This window comes from Coregonus clupeaformis, chromosome 31 (genome assembly GCF_020615455.1).
Source record: "Coregonus clupeaformis isolate EN_2021a chromosome 31, ASM2061545v1, whole genome shotgun sequence".
NCBI classification, from domain to species: Eukaryota; Metazoa; Chordata; class Actinopteri; order Salmoniformes; family Salmonidae; genus Coregonus; species Coregonus clupeaformis.
In genome coordinates, this window is record NC_059222.1 from 25,897,601 (window position 1) to 25,923,873 (window position 26,273).

Sequence of the window (26,273 nt, forward strand, 5' to 3'; positions counted from 1 at the left end):
TAGAAAAGGGTCTGAATACTTATGTAAATAAGATATTTCCGTTTTTTATAAATTGGTAAAAATGTCTAAAAACCTGTTTTCACTTTGTCATTATGGGGTATTGTGTATAGATTGATGAGGAACATTTTTAATTTAATTTATTTTAGAATAAGGCTGTAACAAAATGCGGAAAAAGGGAAGGGGTCTGAATACTTTCCGAATTTACTGTATATGGGGGATACAATCATCCTAGCTCTGCAGATTTTGCTGTGAAGAGACAGAATTAGTTTTGGTACTGTTGATTGTTTTTGTTCACACGTTCAGGAATGACTGAAGAATTGCAACATTTACCTGGAGCTAACTCTGCAAATAGCACTACTGGGTGATTTAAAAAGTCAATCGATCAATAATATAATAATACTCTTAGCAAAAATGTTTCTTTAATTTACAATATGTAGTCTATGAGAAAAGAAATGTTCAGAACTTTGTGAAAAATCACAGCACAGTTGAAAAATATATGGCGAATAGAAATCTAATCTGGATGTGTTCAGAGATCGATGGTAAGGGTATATATATATATATATATATATATATATATATATATATATATATATATATATATATATATATATATATATACACACAGTGGGGAGAACAAGTATTTGATACACTGCCGATTTTGCAGGTTTTCCTACTTACAAAGCATGTAGAGGTCTGTAATTTTTATCATAGGTACACTTCAACTGTGAGAGACGGAATCTAAAACAAAAATCCAGAAAATCACATTGTATGATTTTTAAGTAATGAATTTGTATTTTATTGCATGACATAAGTATTTGATACATCAGAAAAGCAGAACTTAATATTTGGTACAGAAACCTTTGTTTGCAATTACAGAGATCATACGATCATGTAGGTCTTGACCAGGTTTGCACACACTGCAGCAGGGATTTTGGCCCACTCCTCCATACAGACCTTCTACAGATCCTTCAGGTTTCGGGGCTGTCGGTGGGCAATACAGACTTTCAGCTCCCTCCAAAGATTTTCTATTGGGTTCAGGTCTGGAGACTGGCTAGGCCACTCCAGGACCTTGAGATGCTTCTTACGGAGCCACTCCTTAGTTGCCCTGGCTGTGTGTTTCGGGTCGTTGTCATGCTGGAAGACCCAGCCACGACCCATCTTCAATGCTCTTACTGAGGGAAGGTTGTTGTTGGCCAAGATCTCGCAATACATGGCCCCATCCATCCTCCCCTCAATACGGTGCAGTCGTCCTGTCCCCTTTGCAGAAAAGCATCCCCAAAGAATGATGTTTCCACCTCCATGCTTCACGGTTGGGATGGTGTTCTTGGGGTTGTACTCATCCTTCTTCTTCCTCCAAACACGGCGAGTGGAGTTTAGACCAAAAAGCTCTATTTTTGATGGTTATTTGCAAACTTCAGACGGGCCTGAACATGCGCTGGCTTGAGCAGGGGGACCTTGCGTGCGCTGCAGGATTTTCATCCATGACGGCGTAGTGTGTTACTAATGGTTTTCTTTGAGACTGTGGTCCCAGCTCTCTTCAGGTCATTGACCAGGTCCTGCCATGTAGTTCTGGGCTGATCCCTCACCTTCCTCATGATCACTGATGCCCCACGAGGTGAGATCTTGCATGGAGCCCCAGACCGAGGGTGATTGACCGTCATCTTCAACTTCTTCCATTTTCTAATAATTGTGCCAACAGTTGTTGCCTTCTCACCAAGCTTCTTGCCTATTGTCCTGTAGCCCATCCCAGCCTTCTGCAGGTCTACAATTTTATCCCTGATGTCCTTACACAGCTCTCTGGTCTTGGCCATTGTGGAGAGGTTGGAGTCTGTTTGATTGAGTGTGTGGACAGGTGTCTTTTATACCGGTAACGAGTTCAAACAGGTGCAGTTAATACAGGTAATGAGTGGAGAACAGGAGGGCTTCTTAAAGAAAAATGAACAGGTCTGTGAGAGCCGGAATTCTTACTGGTTGGTAGGTGATCAAATACTTATGTCATGCAATAAAATGCAAATTAATTACTTTAAAAATCATACAATGTGATTTTCTGGATTTTTGTTTTAGATTCCATCTCTCACAGTTGAAGTGTACCTATGATAATATTTACAGACCTCTACATGCTTTGTAAGTAGGAAAACCTGCATAATCGGCAGTGTATCAAATACTTGTTCTCCCCACTGTATATACATACATACATACATACATACATACATACATACATACATACATACAGTGAGGAAAAAAAGTATTTAGTCAGCCACCAATTGTGCAAGTTCTCCCACTTAAAAAGATGAGAGAGGCCTGTAATTTTCATCATAGGTACACGTCAACTATGACAGACAAAATGAGAAAAAAAAATCCAGAAAACCACATTGTAGGATTTTTAATGAATTTATTTGCAAATTATGGTGGAAAATAAGTATTTGGTCAATAACAAAAGTTTCTCAATACTTTGTTATATACCCTTTGTTGGCAATGACACAGGTCAAACGTTTTCTGTAAGTCTTCACAAGGTTTTCACACACTGTTGCTGGTATTTTGGCCCATTCCTCCATGCAGATCTCCTCTAGAGCAGTGATGTTTTGGGGCTGTCGCTGGGCAACACGGACTTTCAACTCCCTCCAAAGATTTTCTATGGGGTTGAGATCTGGAGACTGGCTAGGCCACTCCAGGACCTTGAAATGCTTCTTACGAAGCCACTCCTTCATTGCCCGGGCGGTGTGTTTGGAATCATTGTCATGCTGAAAGACCCAGCCACGTTTCATCTTCAATGCCCTTGCTGATGGAAGGAGGTTTTCACTCAAAATCTCACGATACATGGCCCCATTCATTCTTTCCTTTACACGGATCAGTCGTCCTGGTCCCTTTGCAGAAAAACAGCCCCAAAGCATGATGTTTCCACCCCCATGCTTCACAGTAGGTATGGTGTTCTTTGGATGCAACTCAGCATTCTTTGTCCTCCAAACACGACGAGTTGAGTTTTTACCAAAACGTTATATTTTGGTTTCATCTGACCATATGACATTCTCCCAATCCTCTTCTGGATCATCCAAATGCACTCTAGCAAACTTCAGACGGGCCTGGACATGTACTGGCTTAAGCAGGGGGACACGTCTGGCACTGCAGAATTTGAGACCCTGGCGGCGTAGTGTGTTACTGATGGTAGGCTTTGTTACTTTGGTCCCAGCTCTCTGCAGGTCATTCACTAGGTCCCCCCGTGTGGTTCTGGGATTTTTGCTCACCGTTCTTGTGATCATTTTGACCCCACGGGGTGAGATCTTGCGTGGAGCCCCAGATCGAGGGAGATTATCAGTGGTCTTGTATGTCTTCCATTTCCTAATAATTGCTCCCACAGTTGATTTCTTCAAACCAAGCTGCTTACCTATTGCAGATTCAGTCTTCCCAGCCTGGTGCAGGTCTACAATTTTGTTTCTGGTGTCCTTTGACAGCTCTTTGGTCTTGGCCATAGTGGAGTTTGGAGTGTGACTGTTTGAGGTTGTGGACAGGTGTCTTTTATACTGATAACAAGTTCAAACAGGTGCCATTAATACAGGTAACGAGTGGAGGACAGAGGAGCCTCTTAAAGAAGAAGTTACAGGTCTGTGAGAGCCAGAAATCTTGCTTGTTTGTAGGTGACCAAATACTTATTTTCCACCATAATTTGCAAATAAATTCATTAAAAATCCTACAATTTGATTTTCTGGAGAAAAAAAATTCTCAATTTGTCTGTCATAGTTGACGTGTATCTATGATGAAAATTACAGGCCTCTCTCATCGTTCTAAGTGGGAGAACTTGCACAATTGGTGGCTGACTAAATACTTTTTTCCCCCACTGTATATATAAAAAATAAATATATATGGGGGATTGGAAATGATGCAGACAATTACATTGATGGAAGCCACAATCTATCTGCAATATTAAAGCTGATCTACCCCTGAAAAAATAAGAAAAATAAGAATGCATGGCTTAAAGTAGGGTTGTAAAGAGATGATAATATCAAAACAGAAGTTAGCTAATTAAACTTAAATAGCATATCTGTGATATGGTAATGTGAAAGGTAGATTATATGGTATTTGAAATGATGCTGGGAATTTGCCACAACCGTTAAATAATTGGATGAAACATTAAAATAATTGGATGATACATTATACAGAGTCTGGAGTTACATTGGGACAAAACAGTAGGAAATGACAGGATACTAGAAAAACCAATACTTCCAACTGTTTCTTTCAACGTTAATCACAAGGCGTGAAAAACAGTTTAACAAATAACATGTAAACAGCATCAAAACAGCACTATGAAATGAACACAAAGTTAGTGTTGAAAAGAGGTGGGTGGAAAATCAATTAAGTCTAATTTCAACATGTTGTTGTGGATTAAAGCAGTAAGCCTCAAATCAATAACACATTTACTTAATAACTCAACTTTCTAATTTTCATTCAGTTTGATCAGGCATGGGAGATGGGAGATGGAAAATTTCACATAGATAGAGACAGACCGAGAAAAAGAGAGATACACTGAGTATACAAAACGTTAAGAACACCTTCCTAATATTGAGTTGCACAAGCGTTCCATTTTCAAGGGGCACGCGATTCAAGAGAGTCATTCAGTTCAAATTTTACACAGACACCAATACAAAAAGCCTTCCATAGGGATGCTGGCCCATGTTGACTCAAATGCTTCCCACAGTTGTGTCAAGTTGGCTGGATGTCCTTTGGGTGGTGGACCATTCTTGATACACATGGGAAACTGTTGTGCGGGAAAAACCCAGCAGCATTGCAGTTCTTCACCCAAACCGCTGCGCGGGGAACCTACTACCACAACTAGGGTTGTGGGTTCGATTCCCACGGGGGGCCAGTATGAAAATGTATGCACTCACTAACTGTAAGTCGCTCTGGATAAGAGCGTCTGCTAAATGACTAAAATGTAAAAATGCAACTGACCTAACCAGGGAATTTTTACTAGGATTAAATGTCAGGAATTGTGAAAAACTGAGTTTAAATGTATTTGGCTAAGGTGTATGGAGACCATAGTTACTTCATGATCCCCACAGTGAGTGGATGGCAGAGGAGAGGCTTATAGACTAATAGGAGCTGACATGTCACTATGTGGCTGGATCTACAAGTGGACAACAAGCTCTCACAGTCTCACGTCAGAATTAGACGTTCATCCATGTTTCTCAAATGTCAAATTTCGAAGTTCTTCCAAAACATCAAATTTCAAAGTGTTTAAGGTTAGGCATTAACTCTGAATGATTAAGGTAAGGTAGTCCACTGTAGCTCAGTTGGTAGAGCATGGCGCTTGCAACGCCAGGGTTGTGGGTTTGTTTCCCACGGGGGGCCAGTATGATAATGTATGCACTCACTAACTGTAAGTCGCTCTGGATAAGAGCGTCTGCTAAATGACTAAAATGTAAATGTAAGGGTTAAGGTTTGGGATAGGCTTAAAACTAAAATATAAAAACGTCTTTCTATCGCTGGATGCAAACTTTGGAATCAGAGGCAGATGCTTACGCCCATCCACCATCCCAGTCCACAACGCCCTAGCAATACTGAAACCTACTTGAAGGTAACAGCGCTCACTGTTGCCCCTAGTGGCCGGTTTCCACGTCATCTCCAGACATCCTCAGACATGGATGGACGTCGAATACTGACTTGTATAATGGGTGACCTGGCTGAAGTGGCTGTGGGTTTGGAAGAGCCTGGTAAAATCCTGGGGTTTGACAACACTTACTGTGCATGGGTCACAGTGGTAGCGACTAGCTAGAAGAGTGACTTGAAAATGGCGTGAGAAAGGTTGGAATTCGGAGCCGATGAAGTGCACTGCACTGAAATAGAGTTTACGCTTACGGTGTCAACTTTTGTACACTAGTAAGTACATACCATCTGCTGGGTCAGCTGAGCAATGGTCCTGTCTTTACTCCTCAGCTCCTCTCTCAGCTCCTGCACCTCCTTCAACAGCTCCTCCACCTGTAACACACACAGAGAAGACAGTTCAGTACAGCCACACAGATTTATTTGACCCCTAACGGCCTTAAACACACATTTCTATTCCCGACTCATCTTCACCTGTCCACCGCATGGCTGCCAAGATCTGAGCCAGAATCCAATTTGTGAATTCATCCAGAGGACAGCAGGGAATAAGGGGGAGGTCGATCAGCCAATCACGGGTCAGTCACAAACCATGAACCTGGCTGTGATGTCTCACTGCAGGAGGCAGAGATGGAGGGAGCCAGTGAATGCGAGAAAGAGAGAGAGAGCGCGAGAGAGCGCGAAAAATCATGTTTGGAAAGCTAGAAGAAGACAGAGAGGGAGACGCCCTCGAATGAGAATTCAAACACCTGTCGGGAGGGGAGAGTAATGATAAGCTCAGCCAAACATGGAGCGGGAGCCCTAGGGCCAGGTAGACAGGCTGCATTCTGATGCGCTCCCAGCCCAGCCGGGCTCCGTCTGGCCCGGCCGCTACCCTCTCCCTTCCCCGGTCCCTGCACTCCAGCCCAGCCAGACAAACACACACAGTCCCTGCGTGATCGAAAAATGTGTGCAGAAATGGCTATACATTTAATGTATAGATGCATTATAAATGCCTGCTGGCTCCTGCTCCAATGCCCCCTCTCTGTCTCTCTGTGTCAGTGCATGCTAGAGAATATGGACCGCACTCAGGGTCAGCCCGTTTTGGAGCCTTCACCATCCATGTCAATGCTATTGTACAGCAGGGCTCTGCTAGCTTCCAGGGAGGGGGATGAGCAGTGTGGGTTTGGGCTCCGCCAGGTTGTTAGGGTCGTTAATGTCTTTGTGGTTCAGGGTGGTTATTCTCCCCCCCCCCACTGCCCCAGACAGACATGCTGGGAGGGCAAGGCTAAGCTGGCAGAGCCAAAGAACATTGGCTCAGCTGTACACAGGTCTGCAGTGTTTACAGGTTAGGTCAGGAGGAGGTTGAGACAGGGCCATTTTTATGTAGAGAGGAGAAGGAACAGAACAGACTAGCCCTTGCTTGACTACTTTAAAAAGGGAGATTCAAGGTGCCCCGAACACGCAGGCAATTGCAAACACGCAAAATAAACATACACAATAACAGGAAATTTGATTCCAGATTCAAAAACGTAATACGCCCGGCAAACAAGCATATACACACAAACAGACCTAGAGCTGACACGGCGACAAAAATAACCTGAGAATAGAGAACGTACTATTTTCCACAGCAGACAAAAACAGGGTATGCACACAAACAACAAAAGGAAAATAAACCAAAGCACTCAGGCCATGAGAACACAAACAGAAGATGGGCACTGGTAACACAAGGATAAACAGGGCCTTGGACAAACAACTATAACATGGGCATAATCCACTGTCTACATGGGGTTTGTTTGACAGTACACGTCCTACTACTGTGTGTGTGTGTGTGTGTGTGTGTGTGTGTGTGTGGTGTTAAACAGTGGGTCTTACCTGTCGAGCTTGAATTGGGTCCTCTCTGGATTCTGGACTCAAGGTATCCAGAGTCAGAGTGTCGTCCATATCACTACCATCCTCCATCTATACAAGAACAGCAAAACATACACAACTCATATTAGGCTTGTGAATTGCTGGCTCACTCAGATTTCAGAGAGAAATATATGACTAAAATGTAAATGTAACATTCATGTTGGCCAACTACCATATACCTTTGTGCTCTCTTTTTTTGGTATAAAGAGCCAGTCTTTGACTGTGGCAGGGCATATAACAGAAGGCTAAAGACTGGCTCGCCAACAGCAGGAACTGTAACCCAACATTATGACAGCTGCGTTTGTATCTTTGTGACTCTTACACACTGAACTGAATTAACTCTCCAAACTCCTACCACCACCAATCCACCCCCTGGTCGGACCTAACGATGCCAGGAGTAGTTTTAGCGCGTCAAGCTAACAAAAGCACTCAGTGCTCACACACTGCTCACTGAGCCAGCGAGAGCTGGCAGTTTGAAGGCATTAAGTGCAATTTAACACCGTGACAGGAGCCATTTTCAGAGAACACCCTCAGTTTGATAGAACCTTGTAGAGAAGAGCCTTGGAGATGAAGAAGAAGAAGAGAGTGATTTCAATTGACCACTAAGATTTCAGTATGTTCCTACCACAACAATGGCTTTTTCTACAACCCTCTTCTCTTTTAATAGCGGCTCGAGTGAAAATAATATATTCCTGCCTCACAGTCGACAGTTAATAGCACAGTTCATAGAACTCTTTTTTTATCCCTTATATTTCTATGAAGAAACCAAGGTTCAGCCGTAAGCTCTTTTCCATGGATTACAAATACAAATAGCCTATTGGCTGTACAAAACCATTACTCGCTTTCAATTGGTCTTTCAAGATGTCCTGGATGTCTTGATGACTAGGGACATTAGGTTATCGTTTATCTTTGCGTTAACATTGAGATTGTGCCATTTCCATGGCAACGTTTCAACTAACAGAGAGAAGATCAGGAAGATATTGTGCATTAGTAATGACATAGACTACAGCCGCTACATTCAAAGTGCTCTTTAGTGTCAATCAGGCTTTCAATAAAGATATTCTGACACATAAGTTGTCGTGCTATCCACATTTCAACAACCCACTAGAGCTACTAAATGTGTGATCATGGTGTGATGGACTGTTTTGTGACCCACTCCCTATGGAGCTGTGGAGAGGAGGATGATACAGTGGGGGGAAAAAGTATTTAGTCAGCCACCAATTGTGCAAGTTCTCCCACTTAAAAAGATGAAGCCTGTAATTTTCATCATAGGTACACGTCAACTATGACAGACAAATTGAGAAAAAAAAATCCAGAAAATCACATTATAGGATTTTTAATGAATTTATTTGCAAATTATGGTGGAAAATAAGTATTTGGTCACCTACAAACAAGCAAGATTTCTGGCTCTCACAGACCTGTAACTTCGTCTTTAAGAGGCTCCTCTGTCCTCCACTCGTTACCTGTATTAATGGCACCTGTTTGAACTTGTTATCAGTATAAAAAGACACCTGTCACACTCCAAACTCCACTATGGCCAAGACCAAAGAGCTGTCAAAGGACACCAGAAACAAAATTGTAGACCTGCACCAGGCTGGGAAGACTGAATCTGCAATAGGTAAGCAGCTTGGTTTGAAGAAATCAACTGTGGGAGCAATTATTAGGAAATGGAAGACATACAAGACCACTCATAATCTCCCTCGATCTGGGGCTCCACGCAAGATCTCACCCCGTGGGGTCAAAATGATCACAAGAACGGTGAGCAAAAATCCCAGAACCACACGGGGGGACCTAGTGAATGACCTGCAGAGAGCTGGGACCAAAGTAACAAAGCCTACCATCAGTAACACACTACGCCACCAGGGACTCAAATCCTGCAGTGCCAGACGTGTCACCCTGCTTAAGCCAGTACATGTCCAGGCCCGTCTGAAGTTTGCTAGAGTGCATTTGGATGATCCAGAAGAGGACTGGGAGAATGTCATATGGTCAGATGAAACCAAAATATAACTTTTTGGTAAAAACTCAACTCGTCGTGTTTGGAGGACAAAGAATGCTGAGTTGCATCCAAAGAACACCATACCTACTGTGAAGCATGGGGGTGGAAACATCATGCTTTGGGGCTGTTTTTCTGCAAAGGGACCAGGACGACTGATCCGTGTAAAGGAAAGAATGAATGGGGCCATGTATCGTGAGATTGAGTGAAAACCTCCTTCCATCAGCAAGGGCATTGAAGATGAAACGTGGCTGGGTCTTTCAGCATGACAGTGATCCCAAACACACCGCCCGGGCAACGAAGGAGTGGCTTCGTAAGAAGCATTTCAAGGTCCTGGAGTGGCCTAGCCAGTCTCCAGATCTCAACCCCATAGAAAATCTTTGGAGGGAGTTGAAAGTCCGTGTTGCCCAGCGACAGCCCCAAAACATCACTGCTCTAGAGGAGATCTGCATGGAGGAATGGAACAAAATACCAGCAACAGTGTGTGAAAACCTTGTGAAGACTTACAGAAAACATTTGACCTGTGTCATTGCCAACAAAGGGTATATAACAAAGTATTGAGAAACTTTTGTTATTGACCAAATACTTATTTTCCACCATAATTTGCAAATAAATTCATTAAAAATCCTACAATGTGATTTTCTGGAGAAAAAAAATCTCATTTTGTCTGTCATAGTTGACGTGTACCTATGATGAAAATTACAGGCCTCTCATCTTTTTAAGTGGGAGAACTTGCACAATTGGTGGCTGACTAAATACTTTTTTTCCCCACTGTATAGCATCATGAGGGGGATCAGTGTAGAAAAGTCTACAAGGGGTTGTGTCATCCCAGTGCATAATGTAGGAGGGAGTCTCTAAGCTGCTTTTCAGTTTGGCTACACTGCCCAGTGCCCACCAATGGAACTCAGCTCAGCTCACTCAGAGGTTTTGGATCTGAGATCTGATCAACATTAGATTTGCAATCCTGACATGGTACCCTTAGACAAGGGGTTTATTCGTTACAGACTTGTAGACACAGACCCACCCAGATCATGATAGTTCTATAATTGTGACACATTTGTCAAGGAGGGAGAGATGTAAAAATAATACAATAAGAAGAATAAAAATCGACAAGCATACAATGTATTGGTTTTCTATCTCTATTGGCAAGGGCCTGTATAAATAAAGGATCAATGAACCACACCAATATTTGTCCAATCAGTGTGACCAGTCCAGCTCCCATCAGAATCAGGTTGTTTCAAATGGCACCCTATTCCTTATATAGTGCACTACTTTTGACTAGGGGTCATAGGGCCCTGGTCAAAAGCAGTGCACTATATAGGGAATAGGGTGCCATTTGCAATGCACACTCAGTCTCTCATCTTCTGGCTCCCCGTTGCTCATCGCAAGCAATTTTAAGAGTAGGACACAAAACAAGCCGTGCGTAAACCAATTACAGCCTCTTGCAATCAGACGCTTCCGATCGCCACCACATTTATCTCCCATCCCTCGCTGACAGAGACACATTAGCGGCATCCCAAATCTCACCACAGCCTTGGATATCGTGGCTGGAGCGTTGGGGAATCGGCCGCTTTCATCATTGATTCTGTCAGATTGTCACACAGAGATAATAATTGTCTGTGGGACGTGGATGTGGCCGTGCAAATCTATGATGTGAGTGTTGACAATAGCCCTATGGGACTGCAGTGGGACAAGAACAACAACATAATCACTGTTTTGATGCACAGAGATATCAATGACAGCAGAGCAGTAGCCCTGCTATCAGGCTGTGGTCCTTGGAATAGTCTCAAATGGCACCTTATTCCCTATATAGTGCACTACTTTTGACTAGTCACTATTGGCATAGGCTACTGCAGTGAGCCTACTGTTATACAGAGCATAGGGATAATATCCCCAAAAGTCTATGAAGATGTTGGTGGCCAGTCACTCTCCTCCTAAACTCACTGGCTGAGATACTATGTCCCAACTTTACACTGCAGATATGTACAAACACAGTGGCTGCATCCCAAATGGAACCCTATTTCCAACAGTACCTTCAGAAAGTATCCACACCCCTTGACTTTTTCCACATTTTGTTGTGTTACAGCCTGAATTTAAAATGGATTCAATTGTGATTTTGAGTCACTGGCCTACACACAATACCCCACAATGTCAAAGAGTGATTATGTTTTTATATATTTTTACAAATTAATTAAAAATGAAAAGCTGAAATGTCTTGAGTCAATAAGTATTCAACCCCTTTGTTATGGCAAACCTAAATAAGTTCAGGAACAAAAATGTGCTTAACAAGTCACATACATTGCATGGACTCTATGTGACTGTGTGTGATGGATCAACTACATTGTAGTTACTCCACATTACTAACCTAAATGACAGAGTGAAAAGTAAGCCTGTACAAAATAAAATATTTCAAAATATGCATCCTGTTTGCAATAAGGCACTAAGGTTTGGGGCAAATCCAATAAAACACATCACTGAGTTCCACTCTTCATATTTTCAAGCATGGTGGTGGCTGCATCATGTTGGAGTTGGATACATTGGAGTTGCTTACCAAGATTAAAATGAATGTTCCTGAGTGGCCTAGTTACAGTTTTGACTTAAAACGGCTTGAAAATTTATGGCAAGACTTGAAAGGGCTGTCTAGCAATGATCAACAACCAACTTGGCAGAGCTTTAATAAATGTTAAAATGAATAATGTGCAAATATTGTACAATCCAGGTGTTGAAAGCTTACCCAGAAAGACTCACAGCTGTAATCGCTGCAAAAGGTGATTCAAACAATTATTGACTCAGGGGTGTGCATACTTATGTAAATGAGATATTTCATTTTCAATAAATTAGCAAAGATTTCTAAAAACTTGTTTTCACTTTGTCATTATGGGGTATTATGTGTAGATGGGTGAGAAAAATAATCCATTTAATCCATTTTTAATTCAGGCTGTGACACAACATGTCGAATAAGTTAAGGGTTACGAATACTTTCTGAAGGCACTGTATGGGCCCTGGTCAAAAGTAGTGCACTACATAGGGAGCCATTTGGGACGCATACAGTATTTGCCCCCTGCTTTCTCTGAGGACTATGGGGGAGCAGGAGATAGATGACCAATCAATAGGAACACTGTTGCACTATAATACACAGATAACAATAATTACAGCCTGGAACTGTCTCATCCAAATACAGTGGGGTCCGAAATTATTGACACCCTTGATAAAGATGAGCAAAAATGACTGTATAAAATAATAATTAAAATACTGAGCTGCAGCTTACTGCCAAAATAATGGAAATACTTGAGTAAATGAGGGACACAAAGTATATTGAAAGCAGGTGCTTCCACACGTGTGGTTCCTGAGTTAATTAACATCCCATCATGCTTAGGGTCATGTATAAAAATGCTGGGCAGGCCATTATTTTGGACATTACTTTGGCTACGCCCCAATCCACAGGGAAAGAGTGGTCACTGAATGGTTTGATGAGCATGAAAACGATGTAAACTACTTGCCAAGGCAGTCTCATTCACCAGATCTCAACCCAATTTAACGTGGGAGATTCAAGAGCTGCGCCTGTAGTATTTTCCACCACCATCAGCAAAACACCAAATTATGGAATTTATTGTGAAAGAATGGTGTCGCATCCCTCCAATAGAGTTCCAGACACTTGTAGAATCTATGCCAAGGTGCATTGAAGCTGTTCTGGCTATTGGTGCCCCAATGCCCTATTAAGACACTTTGTATATTGTATGCTCAACATTTATTTTAAAGTATATTATTTTATACTAATACAATTACTCAAAGAGATTTTGTTTAACAAGATATATATATATATATATATATTTATTTGTTTTCTCAAAAAGTTAGGGGTCAAAATTATTGACAGCCCTGTTTCCAATACCGTTCAATACCTCACCTTGCGAGGATAACGGCACTGAGCCCTTTTCTAAAATGTTTTACAATAGGTATGGGGTTCAAAGAGCTCTATATTCATGTCATCTGACCAAAGCACTGGTTCCAATCCAAGTGGCAATGCTGTTTAGCAAAGCGTTTACATTTGTTGGATGACATGAAAATACAGCTCGACGACGTGGACGTCAATTAAGGCAGCCCCCCCCACACCTCACTGATTGGGTTAAATGAAGAAGAAACATTTCGGTTGAATGCATTTAGTTGTGCAAATGACTAGGTATCCCCTTTCGATTCCCATAGATAGACAGCCATGAAATGTTTTAACAGTTTCCATTTCTTTGTTAAGCTTGCATTCAATTGCCACTCCCTGTTGCACAAAACAAGCTTCCATTCGCCATGTCACAAGGGGATTTATGGCTGATTTAAGATTAAATCGTCAACCCTGTTACGGGCAATCCTATGACTTTATTTGGCACTTAACAGTCATTTTTTAAATTTACCCTAGAAAATGAACATGTGCTCTTTACGACAGAATGTTAAAATTAGGTGATATCCACCAATTCGGTGCCTTTTGAGAGTAACGACCCATTTACAAAGGATCATCAGACTCTCAAAGTACACTACATGACCACAAGTATGTGGATACCTGCTCGTCGAACATCTCATTTCATAATCATGGGCATGAATATGGAGTTGGTCCCCCTGTTGCTGCTATAACAGCCTCCACTCTTCTGGGAAGGCTTTCCACTAGATGTTGGAACATTGCTGCAGGGACTTGATTCCATTCAGCCACAAGACCATTAGTAAGGTCGGGCACTGATGTTGGGCGATTAGGCCTGGCTCGCAGTCGGAGTTCCAATTCATACCAAAGGTGTTCGATGGGGTTGAGGTCAGTGCTCTGTGCAGGCTAGGTAAGTTCGTCCACACCGATCTCGACAAACCACTTCTGTATGAACCTCGCTTTGTGCACGGGGCATTGTCATGCTGAAACAGGAAAGGGCCTTCCCCAAATTGTTGCCACAAAGTTCAGAGCACATAATCATTGTATGCTGTTGCGTTAACATTTCCCTTCACTGGAACTAAGGGGCCTAGCCCGAACCATGAAAAACAGCCCCAGACCATTATTCATCCTCCACCAAACTTTAAAGTTGGCACTATGCATTGGGGCAGGTAGCGTTCTCCTGGCATCCGCCAAACCTATGCATTGGGGCAGGTATGGCGTGATTCATCACTCCAGAGAACCCGTTTCCACTGCTCCAGAGTCCAATGGCAGCAAGCTTCACCACTCCAGCCAACGCTTGGCATTGCGCATGTGATCTTAGGCTTTTGTGTGGCTGCTCGACCATGGAAACCCATTTCATGAAACTCCAGACGAACAGTTCTTGTGCTGACGTTGCTTCCAGAGGCAGTTTGGAACTCGGTAGTGAGTGTTGCAACCAAAGACAGACAATTTTTACACGCTATGCGCTTCAGCACTCAGCGACCCCGTTCTGTGAGCTTGTGTGGCCTACCACTTTGCGGCTGAGCCAATGTTGCTCCTAGACGTTTCCACTTCACAATAACAGCACTTACAGTTGACCGGGGCAGCTCTAGCAGGGGATAAATTTGACGAACTGACTTGTTGGAAAGGTGGCATCCTATGATGGTGCCACGTTGAAAGTCTCTTCAGTAAGGCCATTCTACTGCCAATGTTTGTCAACGGAGATTGCATGGCTGTGTACTCGATTTTATATACCTGTCATCAATGGGTATGGCTGAAATAGCAGAATCCACTCATTTGAAGGGGTGTCCACATACTTTTGTATATTTAGTGTAGATCTCAGTATGAGTCACCTCCCTAGTTCAGACAAAAATAGACACGAATAGTATAATCAGTGAGTGAGTGAGTTTGAATCCTAACAATACATGGGAATAGTGTGATTGTTTGCATACAAGTGCATTGTCTATCATGTAGTGTGTGTTCTATCTATACAGTATGAGTGGAGCTGAAGCAGAGTGATGGTGTGCGTCTGTACGTGTGTGACCGACCTGCAGCAGTAGTTTAAGGTGTTCTAGCTGGGCCTTTACAGAGCAGCAGTCCTCTGCCATGTGTTTCAGTGTCAGCTCATCCAGCTCCACAGCCTGGTGAGGGGCTGCCAAGCCTGTGCCCTGACCCTGGTACCCATCATACGGCTGGAACCCACAGTCACTACTGGAGAGGTAGAGGGACAGGGAGGGACAAAGAGAGAGAGGGAGAGAGAGCGAGAGAGGGAGCGAGAGAGAGAGAGAGAGAGCGAGAGCGAGAGCAAGAGAGTTAGTCACTGCATGTGATACAGGGGTGAATCGGAGTGCCCACGGGAGGAAGCCTGGGACAGGTGAGTGGCAGGTAGGAGGACGAGACATGTTACTCAGTTACCAGGGCACGAGTGGCTGTCTCCCACATCAGCAGTGCACACACACAATTCACATTGACGTAGGTCTCTCAATTAGGGATGGGGGGGAAAACATTTATAGAGTAGAGTAAAAGGCGATTTTTTCCTTTTTCTTCTTTTTTTGGCTTGGTTGTTAATGTTAGCTAGCGCTAGTCGGTGTGTACCTGCAGCAAAACTCCGGTATTTATCATCCTATAGCTAGTTCTACAACATGTTTTGAACACTTTTACCACCCAAACAAATTTTCTCATGGCTTTCTCTTGTCCCTCTGCAGCAGACATTGTGAGTAATATGTTTGGAACATCGAATCGCAATAGAAACACAGTATCAAATCGCAATACATATAGAATCGTGATGTATATAGAATCACAATACATATCGCATCTGCACCTAAGTATCATGATAACATCGTATTGTGAGGTCCCTGGCAATTCCCAGCCAGACTCAATACCAGAGGGCAAAGGCAGAGAGACAGTCAGAGTGCCAGGATTTGTGTGACAAAGAAATGTAATTTAATGCCCCCAGCAGCTCACCTGTTGTCGTTGTGGAGTTGGTCCTCTACAGTCCAACAGAGCTGTCTCCTCCTCCAGAGGGCCAGATGGGACATCCCATCAGTATCTACAACAGGAGACAAAAAGGCAGAGACAAAGGCATGGAGTCAAATGAGGACCATACACACATACACGAGAACTTCTACAACTTGTAGTGTATTTGAGGTTTAAAAGTCTTCTGAAGTTTGTAACTTCCACTTACAAATTTCTGACTTGATTTTCCCTTACGGAAATGTTTATCAACCCCTACAAAAATGTCCATTCATTATAATCCACGTAAAAATGCATATTTCCTGTTGCTGCAGGATTATTTTCCTGCTGTAGCAAACTGGCTCAAATGTAGATCCTATACCTGTCAGCACACTCACACATTGGCATACACAGACAGACACTCTCTCACACACACAAATAAGTGTGCACACACACACATTCTCTCTTACACACAATCTCCAAGCCACACACACTTTAAAGAAATGATACCATATTTTCTTCCTCAGTTTCTCCCCATGCTCAAAGTACTAACGTATGTACTATATAACCAGTGTTTTCAGATTGCCGGGAGCAGTCGAGAGCAGGGCCGAGAAAGATATCAGAACTAATAAGAGCACATTTCCGAATCTGATGCCTGAGACTGCTCATCTCTCTGGGGGTTTGTCTCACTCTCACGCACAAAGATGCCAACTATAACTCTGCAATCAACAGAACACTTAAAATGAAGCCTTATGGAAATGATCTGATTTCTTCTTTTACCACCACAGAACAGTCTCTCAGTACAGCTTCCCAGGCAAATCTGAGTGGGATGAAAACACGGCAAAATAGAGACAAAAAGAAGATCTGCGGGAGAGAACAAATTGATCCTCCCATGCTTGACATGCTGCTACCAGAGATAGATAGAGACGAGATAGATAGTACTAACCGAGGCAACTATGAACCCAGCCCTCTCTGCATTCCTTAAGCATCTGTTGTGTCTGGGTTCACTGAAAACATGTGTTCTTCTTTCACCCATGATTAAGGTTCAAAAGAAGACTGCTATGGACACGGAATAACAAACAGAGCTTGAAAGAAATAACCTGAGAGAGTGTGAATTTGTTGCTTTGAAAACTTCAACACCCTAGTCTGGCTGTGTGTACTCAGAGATGGCTGAAGAGCCTTGACCGGGAGGCAAAGGCTACGAGGCGAAGAGTGAAAGTGCAGTTGATGTTTGGGGCTTTTCCTGTCAAGGGAGTGTACAGTAAAAATAGAAAGCCAAGGCCTTCCCTTTCCCATACGGATTTCGTGCCTCTAAAGGAAGCTGCTATAGCACCCTGATATCGGGGTTATGACCTCCTTACTCCAACTATGGTCAGTCAAACAGGAGGGAGGGCACCTTGGGCGGATTGACATGGCCTTATGCTAACTCTAATGTCATGCTTCAACACATGATGTTGAGCTTGTGAGGTGCATTCCCGTGTAGTATTTCTGACAGGACAGCACTCTCCTTGTTCCCCTTTTCCCACACTCGCTCCCGTTAGAACTAAGTTGCCCGTTGGCACAGCTCTAGGATCAGCTTACTCTCCACCAAAACTAATCTTGATCATTAAAATGGAAAACTCAAAAACTGTGCTGAGATCAGTCTAGACAAAAACCACACTCACCACTGTGCAATGAGCCATCCTCAGGGAGGTCATCGTCCAGCATGAGGTCATCTTCGTCCAGGTCACACCCAGACTCTAGGTTCTCCAGGTTGTTGAGTATGTCCTAGGATTAGAGAGAGAGAGAGGAGAGAGCGCAAATGAGAGAGCGAGGAGAGGGCGCGAGAGAGAGGAGAGAGCGGAGAGAGCGCGAGAGAGAGGAGAGAGAGCTTGTTCAATAATGTATGGGGTAAAACTACTTTTTCGTCTTAATGACCCCTCAAGACATAGGTTGAAAATTGTTACTTGTTTTATGCAAGACTACGATAGATCTGCTGGAGAGAAAATCATTATATTGAAGAGAAACCAATTTTAGACAAATGGTGGGATGAAAGTGGGGAGAAGAAAGAGAGAGGAGGGGGGGGGTACTGAAACAACAACCAATCCTTGGCCGTGAGAGAACTGTCTGTCTCCATATAGAGCGTGGTTATCTTCTGGCCCATTCTCCTTTTGCTCTGGCCCCCTGTCTTCGGTCAGAGTGGGCTTAGTCACAGCACAGCGCTCCTGGGGAAATTACATTTCCCCATGGCACATGCCCATCCATCCGTAGCACGACATTACAGCCTAATACCCTGCTAGAAAAACAACAACACAGGAGCTCCGAGGAGAGATCAATGGTCAAGGTCTTACGTTAGCAAAATTTTTAGGGATCTCAGATCCCCTAAGCAGCCTTGTCGCTGTCGGCTTGCTCACTTGTCATCAGAGCTATAGACAGACACTCAGCCTCTATGTGGAACTGCCTGGGACTTGGGGCATCTCACTGACACCTCTCTAATGCTGCTTTTCGACTAACACCAGTGTTTCACTAGCGTATTACATTTTAGTCATTTTAGCAGACGCTCTTGCTTACATGAGCAATTAGGGTTAAGTGCCTTGCTCAAGGGCACAGACAGATTTTTCACCTAGTCGGCTCGGGGATTAGAACCAGCGACCTTTCGGTTACTGGCACAACGCTCTTACCCACTAAGCTACCTGCCGCCATATATACCTCGATGTTATACTAGGGAAATTGTGTTTCCATAGAGGGCTGATAGTGAAGACTTGTGAAGAGCAGAATCAACAACCTCTACATAATCAAAACAGTTGCTTTGTGAGGAGGTGTTAACCATCGAGGGTGTAAACCCATGTTCACAGTTAGCCATTGTTATGTAAATACCCATGTCCTCCGTAGGGGAGTTGCAGCGATGGGACAAGACTAACTACCAATTGGATATCCCGAAATTGGAGAGAAAAAGGGGTAAAAAAAACAACGTTCCTATGGATAAAGTACAAAAGGTTCACCCAAGTCTGAGCTCTGAATGATAATTGGGTGCTGTCCCTTTAAGATCTCACGCTTGTACCCATGAAGCCGATCTTGAAAGCCCCTCCCGCTTTCATTGAACTCCACTGCACACAATTCTGGTCCTTCGAGCCAGTTCTGCTCTGTCCATCCTCAACTGTCCTTCCTCAAAGGACGCAAGACAGCTTGGCTGGCACACTGAGCGTCGCACTGACCTCTAACGTTGGAGGACATCAGATGCCTCTACTTTATACCATTTCTACTAGGCCTAACCACCCCCTCCCATGCTTTTATTTGAACATCCTTTTGAAAAGAAATCAACAGCCTGGTTTAGAGTAGCCTTGTTACCTCCTCTTCAATGGTTTGTATCTTTTATCTGTTTTCAGACTGTACTACTTTTGCTCTCTCTCTGTGTCGTGGCCTTTTTACAAACATTCATTTGATATTGCAGAGTAAATTTTTATCCTCACAATGGAGTGGCTTCTCAAACCGGCGAGCAGAGTACAATGGCAGAGCTCCACACATGCAATCTGTGAAAACCTTGTAACCGAGGCCTTCTCTTTCATACACTGGCACTTCTATGAGAATGCAAATTGAGCTTTCTTATTTTCTCCACATAAATGTCAAACTTTTCTACTAAAATCGATAAGTAAAGTGGATGGAATTTAACCAATACTATGCTGGACTATATAGTACAGTGGGGGAAAAAAAGTATTTAGTCAGCCACCAATTGTGCAAATTCTCCCACTTAAAAAGATGAGAGGCCTGTAACTATGACAGACAAATTGAGGGAAAAAAATCCAGAAAATCACATTGTAGGATTTTTAATGAATTTATTTGCAAATTATGGTGGAAAATAAGTATTTGGTCACCTACAAACAAGCAAGATTTCTGGCTCTCACAGACCTGTAACTTCTCCTTTAAGAGGCTCCTCTGTCCTCCACTCGTTACCTGTATTAATGGCACCAGTTTGAACTTGTTATCAGTATAAAAAGACACCTGTCCACAACCTCAAACAGTCACACTCCAAACTCCACTATGGCCAAGACCAAAGAGCTGTCAAAGGACACCAGAAACAAGATTGTAGACCTGCACCAGGCTGGGAAGACTGAATATGCAATAGGTAAGCAGCTTGGTTTGAAGAAATCAACTGTGGGAGCAATTATTAGGAAATGGAAGACATACAAGACCACTGATAATCTCCCTCGATCTGGGGCTCCACGCAAGATCTCACCCCGTGGGGTCAAAATGATCACAAGAACGGTGAGCAAAAATCCCAGAACCACACGGGGGGACCTAGTGAATGACCTGCAGAGAGCTGGGACCAAAGTAACAAAGCCTACCATCAGTAACACACTACGCCGCCAGGGACTCAAATCCTGCAGCGCCAGACGTGTCCCCCTGCTTAAGCCAGTACATGTCCAGGCCCGTCTGAAGTTTGCTAGAGTGCATTTGGATGATCCAGAAGAGGATTGGGAGAATGTCATATGGTCAGATGAAACCAAAATAGAACTTTTGGTAAAAACTCAACTCGTTGTGTTTGGAGGACAAAGAATGCTGAGTTGCATCCAAAGAACACCATACCTACTGTGAAGCATGGGGGGTGGAAACATCATGCTTTGGGGATGTTTTTCTGCAAAGGGACCAGGACGACTGATCCGTGTAAAGGAAAGAATGAATGGGGCCATGTATCGTGAGATTTTGAGTGAAAACCTCCTTCCATCAGCAAGGGCATGGAAGATGAAACGTGGCTGGGTCTTTCAGCATGACAATGATCCCAAACACACTGCCCGGGCAACGAAGGAGTGGCTTCGTAAGAAGCATTTCAAGGTCCTGGAGTGGCCTTGCCAGTCTCCAGATCTCAACCCCATAGAAAATCTTTGGAGGGAGTTGAAAGTCCGTGTTGCCCAGCGACAGCCCCAAAACATCACTGCTCTAGAGGAGATCTGCATGGAGGAATGGGCCAAAATACCAGCAACAGTGTGTGAAAACCTTGTGAAGACTTACAGAAAACATTTGACCTGTGTCATTGCCAACAAAGGGTATATAACAAAGTATTGAGAAACTTTTGTTATTGACCAAATACTTATTTTCCACCATAATTTGCAAATAAATTCATTAAAAATCCTACAATGTGATTTTCTGGATTTTTTTTTTCTCATTTTGTCTGTCATAGTTGACGTGTACCTATGATGAAAATTACAGGCCTCTCTCATCTTTTTAAGTGGGAGAACTTGCACAATTGGTGGCTGACTAAATACTTTTTTCCCCCACTGTATATACTCTCAACACCTGACACAACCTTCTCCAAGTCCTGACATAGGCGTCTCTGGCCAAAGATGGTCACTCCATCTAGGTTTTCCAGGAGGAGGTAGAGATTGAGGCTTTTTAGGCTATTTTTATCACTCATTCCCCTACAAACATGTATTTGATGCGGCAAGTTTGTGGCAAATTTGATGCAAATTAAATAGTGTGCCACAAAATGTTGCCAGGAGCTTGCAAATGTTTGCCACTAGTGGTGAATGTGTGGCAAACCATTGGCAACAATAATTTTTAACAATATATTTTATTGCCACTAGTGGCAAACGGTTCGCCAGAGGCTTTTTTGGGCAAACAGTTCTCTCAACATCCTATTTTAATCTTTGGCAAACCTGTGGCTCATGTAATATGAATTGCCAAATTAAGCATAACTACATTGTATTACTTTTCTTCCACCCAAGCCTTACACACCTGTCAGGAAGAAGAGACAACTAGTAGACAACTGGCTAGATTGAAGTCCCCAGTCTAGATTGAAGACAATAATTAGTTGATTAGTTTGAATCAATTGTGTTGAGGCTTGGCCGGAGAAAAATCATATATACTGTGGCTCTCTAGGAACAGGTGGCCACACATTTAAAAATGTTAATTTAGTAGACCTAGGTCCCAGTTTATGCGAGCTACATCGTTTGTTTATATAGCATTTACACAAGGCAGAAACATTGTTTTCTTGCTGAAAAATATATAGAATGACAGTTTCAGTGAGAAGATTACTGTAGCAACATCAAGACAACTTCGTACCAGCTGACCCTGTTTTTCCAAAGCAAAACCCACCCTTTAGCCGCGGAGTCTACCTTTTAAGATGCCAAAATAGAAAATGTTTTCAGTAATTGTTTTCAGTATCCTAATGTTTTTGTTTTGTGTTTTCTGATTGTTTCAGTGCATCCGTTGAACAAACTTTGGACGAAGGAATTCCACAGGGCCACCATTTCCAAAGTTCACTCAAAAAGGCAATCGTTTTGAACTGGGTTTGATTTTGTTTTTGTTCTTTTAATTATTTCAATTTTGTTCTCTTTTAAACCTCCATTGGTTGAATGCTATTGTTCAGTCATCACTTGGCTCATGTCAATTCTGTAGTTGCTCCATTAAACATCCAAAGGTCAACATCCCCAAAGTGTTCACATTCCTCTCATGTAAATGTTGTTATTTGTGAAATATTCAGTCTTTGCTCTTTTCTTCATTAGCATGCTGATGATTTCAACTTGTTTTGGATTTACTTTGATCTGTTTAGACATCGAATACATGTTGTTTAGTATATTTAGCACATTTAGTATGTTTAGTTCTCTCTGTGAGAAGCAAGTTAATTTAAAGTTGTGATTTGGTTTATGAAGACACAACATTTCAATGTTGTTAATATAAACCTGATCTAATTTGCATACAATGAGTTTGCAGCAAACAGTAGAATGTTCGCCACAACTTTCCCAGAATTGTTTACCTGAAGTTCACAAGTCGCTAATTTATATGTGAAAATACAAATTGGCAAAGATTTGCCTCAACTGTTTGCCAGAAGCCTGTTTTTTCGGTAAGGGTTATCACTTCCCAATCTCATTTTGTGCCACTCCACTTATTATATAACTGGCCAGCCAGGAAAAATCCCACAGGGGCATTGCACCACAGATGCTGATGGGAGTTGAAGTCCAGAGCAAGTTTAAATCTAATTCATGCCTCCCCAATCTGGACATCATTTACCAGCAGCCTGTGAAAGCTGCTTTCATGTTTCACTTGATGAACACAGCTGTCGGCATGAAACCACCCTCAAAATGTGACCCAACTGTTGGGAGTCGCACACATTCGCGCAAACGCACCAACAAAGCACCCTCAGCGGAGTCGGCAACAACTGGATGCATCCGGTTTTCAGGGGAAATAGAAAGAGCGTGTGAAACGACTTCCACTTTTGGATGTTAACAAGGCAAAACGGCATCTTAACTTTTATTTTATTTTACCTTTATTTAACTAGGCAAGTCAGTTAAGAACAAATTCTTATTTACAATGACGGCCTACACCGGCCAAACCCAGACGATGCTAGGCCAATTGTGCGCCACCCTATGGGACTCCCAATCACGGCCGGTGACTGAGATGCAGTGCCTTAGACCACTGCACCACTCGGGAACTCCTCCTCCAAATGTACTGGATTGGTTGAACTGTGCATAAGGGAACCTCCACTGACAGTTTTTTTGTTTTTCTTCTCATCATGTAGGGTGGGGCGGTATACAGATTTTCATACCTTCATAATGTTTCTGTACGATCCCGGGGTACACGGTATTACGGACAAGGGACGCTATTTCTTTCCAAACATATATTTATTTTTGGGGGCCCCCCAAAAAAAAGTTATAAATAAATTGGTTTTTTTGACGTTATTGAAAATTATACTGCCTGTATTTCTAAATAAGCCTGTATACAGTATATACGGTATACCACCCAAGCCTATATTCAGGACCAGAAATAAATAAACTCTGCTCAGAAGTTTATTTTACGCCTTCTACATTAGGTTACCAACGCACGCACACCAGAGAAATCCACAACCTTAAAAGTGGTTACTGGACTGTTGGAGGGAAAGAGCACTCTTCTCCTTCTCTCGCTCATCAATATTTGTTTCGCTTCATGGACACAGCTGTCGGAGTGAAACCACCCTCAAAATGTGACCCTATTCTGGGAGACAGACACACACACACACACACACACACACACAACCTTAAGAAAGCACGCTTCTCCCTCTCGTCATCAATACAAGACTCCACAAAGCCTTCTTTAGTGATGCGAGAGAACGCAGGAGAGAGGAAGAAGAGAGTCCACTTTAAGGATTGACGCATTAACATTCAGATTACCTCTCGCAGTCGTGCGCCACGCATGAGACAAAGTGACAACTTAATGAGCAATGTAACCTCGAGGCTCAGCGAACCTTTCTTTTGGTGACAGAGTTGTTGTTTTAGTCCGTTGGGCTATAGTGTGGAGGCAAATCTAACTTCAAGAGGCCGCATTAAAAAAAAGAGTCCTACAGAGCGGCGTCGGCCCTGTCAACATCATTGACTCAGAGGCGTTGGGGTTTCTGTCACTACACTGATGTCTCTGGAGGCTACACACGATGCTGACCCAGGCCATGTTTGTGCCATAATAGCTAAGATACTGAGATCTGCGACATGGAGAGCCACTAACCACCAGTCAGAACTTTTTCTCACCGTCCATTCTGGCTCTGGGCTGCTGTCTCACTGGGCTAAAGAAGGGTGGATAATAAGAGGAGAGGGAGACTAAACCAGCCTCGCCCAGCGTACTGAGTTAAGTGAACTATCCACAATGTTTGCACCAAACATTCCATATAATTCTCAAATTGTTCAACACAAACGGAGTTTGCTGAATTTTGTATGGGCCTTGCTACGTCCCAGTCCATTCAAGCCTAGCTCAACCCAGACCCTACTATAGGCCTCCCGCACTAAAGGAGACAAGAGATCTGCCGCTTAGCAAATCAGTGTGCAGTGTGGGAGGGGGAGCTTAGGAGAGAGGGAGAGCGTTGAAGGGTAATGAAATTGTCAAGCAGCATCAGTAAAGTGGAGGAAAAAGGTCAGGCCCATCGCGGGCGTGATTAAATCGGCACTACACTCGCACAGTGAGTAAATCCTGCATGTGTCAGAGCACTGACTACCAGCGTATGCTTTAAAGCCCACATGGAGGAGGCGGCGGCTTGCAAATACACTGGAGAAAGACTTCTCTCCACGCTTATTCACAGGGAGAGAACATTATACGCCACCTTTCAACTATGTGTCACTGAAAAGCTTATAATGGAGGTTGTTTTTGCCTTTCGGACATTATAGCATAGCCTATCTCGCCTTTCCTTTCGATAAGATACAGGGGCTAAACATTGAAATAGCATATGATGAGCTAAGAATAGGCATTATTTCTAAGTACATTAAAGAGTGTGTTCTGTGCAGTGATGTGCTTCATTGTATGCTGTAGGTTTTAGTATGGCTTCCCATTCACTGCATGCAATCAATCCTTCACACAGTTCATCCAGGTCCCTAATGCACAGTAAACAATATCTATTTAGCACTGACACAATGGCTAACTTAGCCTCAGCTTAGCCTAATGACTCAAACAAAGACAAACAGACCTAGAGAGGCTGGCACCTTTAGCGGCTAAGAGGAGGCCATTTGGAACATTAGCGCGCGGCGGATAGCAAACAACTCTAAATGACGAGCCGAAGAGAGACCCAGACAGCTTTGATGTGAGAATCTCTGAGATGATCTGGGAGGAATGGAGCGAGAAAGACAGAGAGAGTTGGCGAGAGAGAGAGGGAGGAGAAAAAGAGTGACAGAATTGGAGAGTTGGAGTGAGAGAGCGAGCGAGCGAGCGAGCGAGAGAGAGAGGAGAGAGAGAGAGAGAGAGAGAGAGAGAGAGAGAGAGAGAGAGAGAGAGAGAGAGAGAGAGAGAGATTGAGTTGGAGAGAGGTCATCAGCACTCTGCAAGAAGAGGGAAATATTTGGGGGCTTGGGGACAGGTTTCTGACCTTGGATGGATCAAAACACAACTATGTTTGCTGCTACTGTACTTGGTATCCTTTACTAGATGAGGTGTGTAGTCTTTTAGAAAACCTCAAGGGCAGATGGATATTACTCTGGCTACAGTTGCTGTTGGAATACAGGAGTATACTGCAGAGGAAACAAATTTGTGATCATATTT

At 43.1% G+C, this 26,273-nt stretch overlaps 1 protein-coding gene across 4 annotated transcripts in view; it reads right to left on the bottom strand.

The window, feature by feature from the left end:
- LOC121547304 (serine-rich coiled-coil domain-containing protein 2-like) overlaps positions 1-26,273 on the bottom strand; it is a 91,058-nt gene that overhangs the window by 28,949 nt on the left and 35,836 nt on the right. For all 4 annotated transcript variants that reach the window (XM_041858498.2, XM_041858497.2, XM_041858496.2 and 1 more), the window contains exons 4-8: positions 17,972-18,074; positions 16,320-16,404; positions 15,404-15,566; positions 7,447-7,533; positions 5,884-5,970 (exon numbers count right to left, since the gene is read on the bottom strand). In XM_041858498.2, coding sequence (XP_041714432.1) covers positions 5,884-5,970; positions 7,447-7,533; positions 15,404-15,566; positions 16,320-16,404; positions 17,972-18,074 — 525 coding nt within the window. The remainder of the gene's footprint in view (positions 1-5,883; positions 5,971-7,446; positions 7,534-15,403; positions 15,567-16,319; positions 16,405-17,971; positions 18,075-26,273) is intronic.